The following is a 10,024-nucleotide window of genomic DNA, read 5'->3' as shown; positions in this document are numbered from 1 at the left end:
TAAACATGATGGCAAGTTTCAGTCCAAGAGCCAGACTGCCTTAAACTCACCTGAAAAATCTCAGGACGGCCCACAAAATGTTACTGTTTCTCCTGTTTATTCTCTTAAACTTAATCTGCAGTGCCTGGAGGCAGAGTAGGTACAATAAACCCATCCATTCAACCTTCACAAAGTTCCTGGGTACCCTAACACCTCCCCCTTTCAGTTCCCTCTGCCAAATCTGTTTCCCCTTGGCTGGAAGACCAAGATTTGTTAATAAAATGCTCCAGTGAGGCACAAAGTGGAAGAAAGCAAAGCTATCAATTAAGTTAGATTACAATCCCAAGAGTTGGTAGTTCATAGAGAATACTCCTAACTACAGGCACTGCAGTATTTATATGTACAGCAAAGAGAAGCCAAGACCTCATTTCCATAAAGCAGATCTTGACACTGTGTTAAGCATTACAAAATAATTATTCTGGAATGCCTTGCTCAGCATTTTATCAGCAGTGGTCTTGCTGCTGAGAGACTGAGCTAACTGGATGTATCCATTTATCAATGATAATGTTTTTCCTTTTTTTCCAGCCTGGATTCCATCTTGAGGACATTTGTTTTAACAGTAGAAAGAATATTAGACTCATAAGTGTGAGTGCTGTGGTGCAGTGGGTGACTCCTCGAGATTTATCAAAGCAAGATAATTAGGATGAACAATAAGACTGAGTTCCTTGGTAATAACGTTTGTCACAGGACAACTCTGCATTATGCCACGTTATTCTACCTTGAAGTATGGGCTGGGAAGCGCAAGAGGAGGATTCCTCTGGGCTCCTGGCCCCTGAGTCTCTGTGCTACACTTTCGTTGAAGGCAATACCAGCGAAACTGTGACAGTAGCTGAGAGCTGTCTTAACACTACCACTTAATTTTAAAAGCAAGCAGTCAGAAAGTGTTGGGGCGTGTGGTGTGAGAGGGGGCTGGTTTGCTTTTTAAACAGCTGTAGCTGCTGAAATAGTTGAGTTTTGAAGGAAGAACTTCTAATGGAAATGAGAATTGTCACATTCCATTTTCAAAAAGCCCAGCTGCATCACCGTGGGAGACTTGTGCTTTCAGACACTTAGCCACAATGTTTTTACCTGTGCTGACCACACTTAAAATAAATGTAATTTTACTGAAAATCCAAGAAGTATCCTAGAGATTTGCCCTTTATTCTTTTCTCTACTTCCAATATCTAGATGTCACTCCATCTGTCACAGAATTGCCATTTGATACTGCTCTGTTCATAGAATCCCAGAATGGTTTGGGTGTGAAGGGACCTTAAATCCCATCCTGTTCCACCCCTGCCATAGGCAGGGACCTTCCCCTGTCCCAGGCTGCTCCAAGCCCTGTCCAGCCTGGCCTTGGAGACTTCCAGGGATGGGGCAGCCACAGCTGCTCTGGGCACCTGTGCCAGGGCCTCCCCACCCTTACAGGGAAGAATTTCTTCCATATATATAACTTGAATTTCCACTCTTTCAGCCTGAACCCATTTCCCCTTGTCCTGTCCCTCCAGTCCCTGATGAGGGGTCCCTCTCCAGCTTCCCTGTAGCCCCTTCAGACCCAGGAAAGGGCTGCAGGATCTCCACACAACTTTCTCTTCTCCAGGCTGAACAGCCTCAGCTCTCTCAGCCTGTATCCATAGGGGAGGTGCTCCTGTGCCCTGAGCGATTTTGTCCACTTTATGTCCATCTAGATTTCTTTTCTTTGTGATTTTCCTACTGTTAACAAGAGCCTCCTCAGCTGTACTCAGAACTGTTATGTATTTATCCCACCACAGAAATACTATATCTGATTTTCCAAAGATGGCCTGGGAGCAGTTTGGGCTCTGCAGCAGCATTGTTGTTCTGAGTGTCCCAGTACTCTGCTATCCAGCCTTCACTTCTCCTGCTACAACAACCCCATGCTCTGTTTGACAAAATACAGCCATGTAGTTAAGAGTTATTAAAAGCATTAAAACATTAACCTCTTGTAACCCCATTTTTCACTTTGTACACACACATAAGTGTTTAATCGAATTGAAGTTAAACACTAAAAAGTTTGAGAGGCCAAATTTATACATTCTATTTAGTTTACACAGAATTGCTGTGATAAGCCAAAGGAATTACGAGGCACCCCTACTCAGAAATGCTCATTTGTTGATTTGTTTAAGTTCTGTTGCTACACACTTGAAGTTTTGGTGACAAGCATTCCCAGCATTTAAAACAAGGAGCTTTGTCCTACTGGGATCCTCTCTGTGTCCTGGCGCCACGGGAACTCTGCTGTCCCTTGGAGCTGGACAAATGGTTCTGCGTCCAGATCTGCTGGAGAGGGGCTGAGCTCCAGCCCCGAGTGGGAGCACAGGCTCAGTGCAGTGTGGCAGTGGTGTCGTAGATTCTCATCTCCCTCGTCCTGGAACTTTATTCCTAGAAGCCACAATGCCACAGAGGAAATAAGCTGATCCTGAAATGACAGTCTGGTACAGCAGTGCTGCCCTCATCTACCCCTGCTTGTCCCTAGGGCCAGGATGGCACCTCTGACACCAGGGAGAAGTGAGTGTTATATCAGAATTATAAACACAAGAGCAGAACAGGCAGCTCAGACACATCCTGGTGTAGCTCCTGCAGGGATGAAATGATCCTTCACTCTGCCCAGACCGTGGGTTCCTTCAGCTGATTTCCTACGGATGTGAACTGGAATTCCCAGGGACACATCTCTCAATGGCTCATTGAGTGCCTGAATTAAGTGGAACCTCAGGGACTTCAAGTTTGGTTTCACAGAAATCCCTGTGTTGGATAAAGTGAAAAAGGGAAAGATGGCTCTGGCGCACAGAGCTCGTTCCATGGAGCTGGGTCAGGCCTGCCCTGTGAGCCTGCCCAGAGGCTCTGTGGAAATGGGAGCTCGGGGAGAGGCTTTGGAGGCAGGCACGGAGCTGGGAATGGGAGCAGAGGGAGGCAGCAGCAGGTGCTGAACTGCACACGAGGGGTCGTGTGAGGATGTGAGAGTGGGACCGGGGAAACCAGCACTGGTTATGGCTTAGGGATGATGTGTCCATTTTGGGACAGGACAGTCCCCAACTTGTTCCATAGCCAGGATGGTCCACACAGCAATATTTGTCAGTTTTCCAAGCGTTCATGACTTGCCTATTAGGAAAAAGGAATTCTGATAAACTGTCATAACTTTCTGGTATTCTCTAACAAGATGAAAAATAGGGAAGGACCAGAAGGTGAAATATGCTATAACCATGGTCTGGGCTTTTATTTCCAAACTAGCGGAAGGATTACATTTCCCAAATTTGCAGAATAGCTCTCATACTTTACTAATTAATCTGATTCTGATGAAATATTCCAACTGCAGCTGCTTAGCCTGTTCTCTTTTGCATTGTGTGCATGTTTTGAGATTGTTGCTTTTATAAAATTATCTCGTTCAGCACTTCTGCACCAGGCTTGATTATCTCTGGGATCACAAAGAACCTTCATCTGATAAAGCATCCTGGAGTTTTCTCATGTGTCTGTGTGATAGGGATTTAAACTCGAAAGATTATTCAAATCAAATGCAGTCCTGCTAAAATATTCTTGCTGAAAACATTGTTAACGAAATCGGTGCTATTGAACAAATCTTTGTGGCACAAAGCCTCAAGGACACCCCGGATCACCAACAGTAGCTTCAGTGAGCAAATAAGAGTCAAAGCAGCGAGTCAGCATTGCACAGCTTGTTATTTTGAGTGGCGGATGTTTACTGTAGGAAGGGACAAACAGCAGGATCAGATAAGATGGGAGCCCCGCAGATCCCAGCCCGGATTGATCGCGCTGGGAGGGAGCAGCCGCAGAGATAAGCGGGACGCGGGGTCAGGGCCGCCGGCCCTCCGCAAACAGCCGGTGTCGAGCAGCGGCCTCTCGGAGCCGGCCTTGTCCCGGGCTCCCCCGGCCGCGCCGGGGCCGGGCCGCGGCGGCCGAGCGCGGGGCTCTCAGGACACGGGGGCTCGCACACGCGGGACCGCGGCGTGGGCGGCTCGTGGGAGGGGGGGCACATCCACCTGGGGCAGGCGGCTTTGGGGCGCCGTGTGCCGGGGAGCGCGCTGCCCCCTCGCCCCAAAACGCCCCCGGACCACCCCAAAATCAGCCAAAGCCGCAGGGCTGCGAGCGTCCCCCGGCAGCGGCGGCGGCGGCGGCGGCCCGGGCCCCGCCCCCGGCGCTTGGCCCCGCCCCGCCCCGCCCCGCCGTTGGGCTGGCCCCGCCCCTCCGCTCTGGCCCCGCCCCCCGGCCCGGCCGTGGCGCTCTGGCGCCGCCAGGCGAGCCCCGGGCGGATCGGCGCGCTCGCGCCGGCCCGCGCCTGCGCACTGGCGGCGCCGTGGCCGCGGGCGGAAGCGGCGTCCCGGCCCCGCGGGTTCGCGTCCGCCCGCGCCCGGCGGCGGGGCCGGGGCGGCGCCGAGAGCGGCTGAGGGGGGAGAGCGGCGGCGGGGCCGCGAGGGACATGGGCCCGCCGCAGGGGTGAGCAGCGCCGCCCGCCATGAGCTGCACCATCGACAAGATCCTGACGGACGCGCGGACGCTGCTGGAGCGGCTGAAGGAGCACGACACGGCGGCCGAGTCGCTCATCGACCAGTCGGCCGTGCTGCACCGGCGCGTGGCCGCCATGCGGGAGGCGGGCGCGGGCTGCGCCGAGCAGGTGAGCGCGGGCGGGGCGACCCCCGCGCCTCGGCCGGGCCCGGGCGGGGCGGCCCGAGCGACCCCCGTGTCTCCTCGGCAGGGCCCGGGCCCCGCGGCGGAGCGACCCGACCCGTCCCGGCTGCGGCCGCACGTGGTGCTGGCGCAGGAGAACACGCAGATCCGCGACCTGCAGCAGGAGAACCGGGGTGAGCGGAGCCGGGGGCGGATCCTGGCGGGCGACGCGCAGAGGGGCCCCGGGGATGCTGGGCGGTGTGCGGGGCTGTCCCGGCCGCGATGCGCGCCCGGTGGTCCCGGCGAGAGGTTCTTGTCGAGGAGAGCAGAGGCGCTGATGCCCCGCTGGGTCGCGGGTCAGGGAGTCTCCTCGGCCGCGGGGATCCGGGCAGCCCCACCGCAGTGCCAGGGGCGGGGAGCGGTGGGGCAGCGCCGGTCCCGCCCGCAGCCGGTACCCAGCGAGCGCCTCGGGGCTCCCGCTGCGGCTGCCGGCCGTGGCCCTGACGTGCTGTGTTCTGCAGAGCTGTGGGTCTCACTGGAGGAGCACCAGGACGCGCTAGAACTCATCATGAGCAAGTACAGGAAGCAGATGTTACAGCTGCTGGAAGGGAGAAAACGTGAAGAGGCAGAACCAGTCTTGAAAGTCCATCAGGCTAATTCTGGGGTAAGGTGGGATGGGGACAGCAGAGTGCTCAAGACCCCTGTCCCCTGCTCGCTGTCATGCCATCTTTGTTTCCATTCCTGCAATGTCTGTGCTCCAAAACACATTTTCTCCAAATCTTGACTCTCTTTGCTGGCATTTTACCCTCTGCTTCTTTCAGAGCACACAGGTTGTAACAGCTGTCCCAGAGGACACTGAGAGGCACAACCTCTTCACAGCCTAGGTGGAGGATTTTTCTTTCAGCCGCATGGTGAATTCCCAGGCTCAAGCTTAATGTGCCTGATCCTCTGTAGTAAAATCAAAGATGTCCAAGTTGTTGTAATTCCTGTTCATTAGCTGTAACAAAGGGGAAAAAAACCTCCTGAACACTGTGAGCTGTATATGTTTAGTTCTTAAGAGATTTCACTCCCTGGTGTTTTTAAATCCAGATACTCTGTGTAGTGGCCTAAAGTGTCCTTTTGTGCACATTGGGCTCAGTGACTTCAGAACTCTGAGATGTGGCTGCCGATATCTGCTGCCTGTTTCATATTTAGGTATCTAGTAACAATAGAATAACGCTAAATTTCGATTTAAGACTTGGGAGTTGTGTTAGGCATTTTTTAAAATGCCTTTTTATCCGATTAGAGAACAGCAGGTTGGTTCAACCCAGTGACATCTCATATCCTGTAGTTTTTTAATTGGAACTGGAGCTAGCCTAACTTTTCTCATGTGTTTCTGTGCATTGATATATGGCAATTCACTGGTTCTCTTTTCTGAGTTGCTTAACTCATCTGAAGGTGTAGCTGCCTTTGGTTTCCAGTGCCTCCCTGAGTGCATGAATTGCTGTTTATCAGGGTTTTACATTTGAACAGAACTTGACAATGCAAAGCTGAAAGGGCTCTGAAGGAACCCTTGAAGGGATATCCCTTGACTGTCTCAATGTCTAGACAAAGTCTTCCGTACTTCAGGTGAAGTCCTTGCGTTTTTTCCTCCCCGCCATTTGGAGAACTGTAACAAACTGCTAATGTCTTTAGAAGAACTATGTTCTTAGTATAACCATCTTCCTGTTTAGAAAAAATAATAATCTTTCTTCCCAGAAGTCTCTCGTGTTCTCCAGCTGTCTTCTGGATGCTCCAGTTTGTTTACATACTTTCTGAATAATGGACTTCAAAACTCAGTTCTCTGCTCTGTGAAAAATTGATCTTCCAGAGGCAGTAGAAAAACTATGGGCACTTAAAGAAACTCCACCCTGTCACCTGTCACATTATGTATTTCTCTTCAAGCAGGAACTGTTGCTTCATACTGGAATTTGTCAGTGTTTGTTCCATGTGCATTTCTGAGCTTCAGCAAAATGCATTTTCCAGAGGGTTATTGCTGTATCTAGACAAATTCTGTAAAATCTGCCTCAGGAGGCTCTGATCTTACTTGCTTTACTTTTGTTGCGTGATGTCCTTCTGAGGTAGAGTTGTTTACTCCACACTTGAAATCATCTTTGCATTTATTTTTGGTGCCTTAATAAACTCAGTCAGGCTTTTCTAATAAAGCTAAATAAAATTTGCTGCCTACTAATCATGTTTACATGAACCTGAATGCTGTCTCAGACCTTGGCATGCTTGAAATTATTTCCCTTTAAGTCAGGGTGCCTTATCTTGGTGGCTGCTGTGTCTCTCTTTACTGTTTTCACTGATAATGGACAATAAGGTACAAGGTCTTATCCTTAAGTATACAAGGCAGAAAGGCTTGCAAGTACTTGGGAGGAAATGATTAAAATTCAGAACAGAAAGAGAATTCAAAATCAGGAAAATGGAAGTAAGTGATTTCGAAGGGATAAATGATGACTGTTGCTTTAGCCTGGACCTACTGAATGTATTAATTTTATGTCTTTCAGGAAATTGAAAGTCAAATAGACAGAATATGTGAGATGGGAGGAGTGATGAGAAAAGCTGTTCAAGTGGATGATGAGCAGTTCTTTAAAGTTCAGGAGAAACTGGCTCAGTTGGAGGTAAGAACTGAGCCAGTTACTGAAGATAAATTGAGCTTTGGGGGTCTCCAGACTTTCTCTGTATTTTCTATGTTTGTGTCAAGGACTTACAGCAATAAAAATTTAGGGATGGGGTCAGGAAATGCAGAACATGACCGTTTATTTTCAAGTTCTTAATGTTCCTATTATTTTTATATCTATATATAAACAAATAAAGCCAGAAGAAGATAAGCTTTAAATTATGTGGTTCCAATGTGCCAGCACTGTTCCAGTGCTGCAATTACAAACTGTAATGTACAAACTTTATGTATCTGTGAAGGAGTGGGACTGTTTAAAGATCAGCATCTTTTAACTGTGAATTGGCACCTTTCTATGATAGTCCTTTAGTTGTGAATTAGCTCATTTCTATTTCAGCAAAAATGTTGATTTTGCAGCTTGAAAACAAAGAGCTGCGTGAGCTGCTGTTGATCAGCAAGGAGTCCTTCGAGGTGGGGAGAGAAGATCTGCCAGACTGATGCCTAAGTCACACAAACCTCATCTCCAAGCCTTCAGGGACTGTTATGAAACCACCTGACAAGGATTTGTTGTTTCAGGTGTTTCCTTGTATATTTGTTTTATCTTTAAAGTTGTGGGCTGTTTTCTCTGCATTTTTCTTAAGTGTTGATGGCAAAACCTTGCACCCTGCTCTGTCTTAGTACCTGCAGCATTCGGATGCTTAACTCTGAAGTATTTGATGTATCCTCCCTTGTGATGGCTCATTTCCTCTCCCTTTGTTATTTTTTATGAGCTTTAGTTAATAATTCCAGCTGTGCAGATGCTCTCAAATCCACCTTGTCCTTAGCTAGAGAACATAATGCAGGTTGTGATGATTGTGCTTGATAGAAGGAACGGGAGATGATTGAGAAACCACAGTGTGAGAGGCAGGGACGTGGTTTGCTCTGGCTGCACAGGGCAGCTGGGCTCTGCAGAGGGAGGGACCCTCAGTGTCTGGCTGGCCTGACTTTGTCACCTGGCCACTGCTGAGAGCAGCTGAGAGAACAGCAGATGCCAGCAGAGCACCTGAAGGAGTCACTCCTGTTCAGAGCAAACTTTACCTTGTTTTAGGGGTGAAGATGGGGTTAGCGACCCTTCCTGACGCACATTTTTTTGAAGGATTACTCTTTTTTGATAGATAGACCTGTCCCAGCCTTCCCGGTGCTCCCAGTTATCAGCCAGCCCTGCTCTGTTGGTGTGCTCAGAGCCTGCCAGAGCACAGCACCTGCAGATCAAAGCTCTTTGGCCTCCCACAAATTTGGGTTCGGGCAGAGGGAGCTCTGGTCTGCCTCAAAACCAAACCAAACCTCCCTCATACACAGAATTTTAATGTCACATCACAGGTGAGTCTGGTGTTCCGTAGTTACTGCAGGTCCTGTATTGAGTGGAATTAGAGGTGCAGTGTTGTAGGAGTTTCTCAGTACTGTGGTATTTTTAAAGACACTTTTATATAAAAGAGTTCTGTCCTACCTGTGATCAAACAATAATCTTCTAAGAACATCTCATTTCCACTATTCACTTAAATTTTTAATGCCACTTTTTCCCAAGTGAGACTTTTGATGCAGAAGGTGACTCGTTCCTGTGCTTACTGAGAGACAGTGAGTGCTGGAGACATTGTGAACATTTGGAATACCCAGCAAGACTGGTAGATATAAGGGATTTCTGTACAGGAGTGCTCTTGTATACAATCCTTTTCTATTAGAAATTGTTCAGGAGGGAATAAAAAACCCAATGGGAAATACTTTCTCAAGTGTTTTGTGAGTCCTGGGGGAATTTCATGTATTCTGCATATTACCAAGCCTTTTGCACCTGAGTGAAATACTGCAATGACCAAAATGTTGAATTTTCTCTTTTTTAAATTAACATAATCTGGAATTACTGTGATGCATTTTCATCTTCCGTTGAACTCTCAGTGTGGAGTAACATCCCTCCATTTGGGTCCTTGCTGTGCAGCCAGAAAAAACCAGAAACTAAATAGCAGTTGCTTTGTTTGAGTTTATTGTTATTAAGTAGCAGACAAAAATAGGCAAGGGAAGTTCAAATATGTTCACAGAATATCCCGAGTTGGAAGGGACCCAGAAGGATGGAGTCCACCCCAAATCCCACCCTGGGCATCCCTGGAGGGCTATCCCAGCGCTCCTGGAGCTCTGGCAGCCTCGGGGCCGTGCCCATTCCCTGGGGAGCCTGGGCAGTGCCCAGCACCCTCGGGGGGAAGAACCTTTCCCTGAGATCCAACCTAAACTCCCCTGGAACAGCTCCATGTTCCATTTGATCCTGTCCCATTCAGGATCTCTAGCTGCAGTCTGTGACTGTAAATGTACACGGTTCCCGAGGGCTGCTGCGCATTTTCAGAACTTGCTCCACTTGTCTTGGAAACTAGGCTGGAGCTTCATGACTGGAAATGCTCTGCTTTGTCCGCAAAGCCTCTCCCCCTGATCCTCCGGTCCTTCAGCTCAGTGGGAGCTTCAGCGAGCGCAAGGCTCGTGTCCCTCCCTCGAGCTCTGCCTGCCCACAGGGGTTCCTGAGGGCCTGGAGCGTGCTGCTGTGCTGGCCCGGGCCGAGCTCTCCCTCCCTCACCTGGGGCTCTGTCCCCTCTCCGCCGGGGTTTTCCCTCTTCCCCAGCTGGGGCTCTCCCTCTCGATCACCTCAGCCGAGATTTTCTCTCTCCCCTCAGGCGGAGTTTTCTCTCTGCGTTTGTCTCACTCTCTCCCCTCGGCCGGGGT

At 49.6% G+C, this 10,024-nt stretch overlaps 1 protein-coding gene across 3 annotated transcripts; it reads left to right on the top strand.

Annotated features, from left to right (window-relative positions):
* Positions 1-4,234: 4,234 nt before the first annotated feature.
* On the top strand, positions 4,235-9,042 carry SIKE1 (suppressor of IKBKE 1). 3 transcript variants are annotated; one of them, XM_068173546.1, is made up of 5 exons: positions 4,235-4,654; positions 4,736-4,841; positions 5,169-5,311; positions 7,176-7,289; positions 7,703-9,042. In XM_068173546.1, exons 1-5 carry the CDS (start codon positions 4,496-4,498, stop codon positions 7,781-7,783), a joined length of 603 nt encoding a protein of 200 aa, XP_068029647.1. In that variant the 5' UTR covers positions 4,235-4,495; the 3' UTR covers positions 7,784-9,042. The 3 variants fall into 3 exon arrangements, with proteins under 3 accessions (XP_068029647.1, XP_068029645.1, XP_068029646.1); XM_068173544.1 differs by having other exon boundaries at positions 4,235-4,841; XM_068173545.1 differs by having other exon boundaries at positions 4,235-4,841; positions 7,683-9,042.
* Positions 9,043-10,024: the final 982 nt, after the last annotated feature.

This window comes from Anomalospiza imberbis, chromosome 26 (assembly GCF_031753505.1).
Source record: "Anomalospiza imberbis isolate Cuckoo-Finch-1a 21T00152 chromosome 26, ASM3175350v1, whole genome shotgun sequence".
Taxonomy (NCBI): domain Eukaryota; kingdom Metazoa; phylum Chordata; class Aves; order Passeriformes; family Viduidae; genus Anomalospiza; species Anomalospiza imberbis.
Note: the sequence above shows the minus strand (reverse complement) of the source record. Positions and strands in the feature narration are given on the sequence as shown.

What these genes read in the sequence shown, in the direction of transcription:
- SIKE1 (XM_068173544.1), top strand. Translation starts at nt 4,496, where the DNA reads ATGAGCTGCACCATCGACAAGATCCTGACGGACGCGCGGACGCTGCTG. An exon ending in TCCATCAGGCTAATTCTGGG is followed by an intron (nt 5,312 to 7,175) that starts GTAAGGTGGGAT and finishes TATGTCTTTCAG; the next exon opens with GAAATTGAAAGTCAAATAGA. An exon ending in AGAAACTGGCTCAGTTGGAG is followed by an intron (nt 7,290 to 7,702) that starts GTAAGAACTGAG and finishes TTGATTTTGCAG; the next exon opens with CTTGAAAACAAAGAGCTGCG.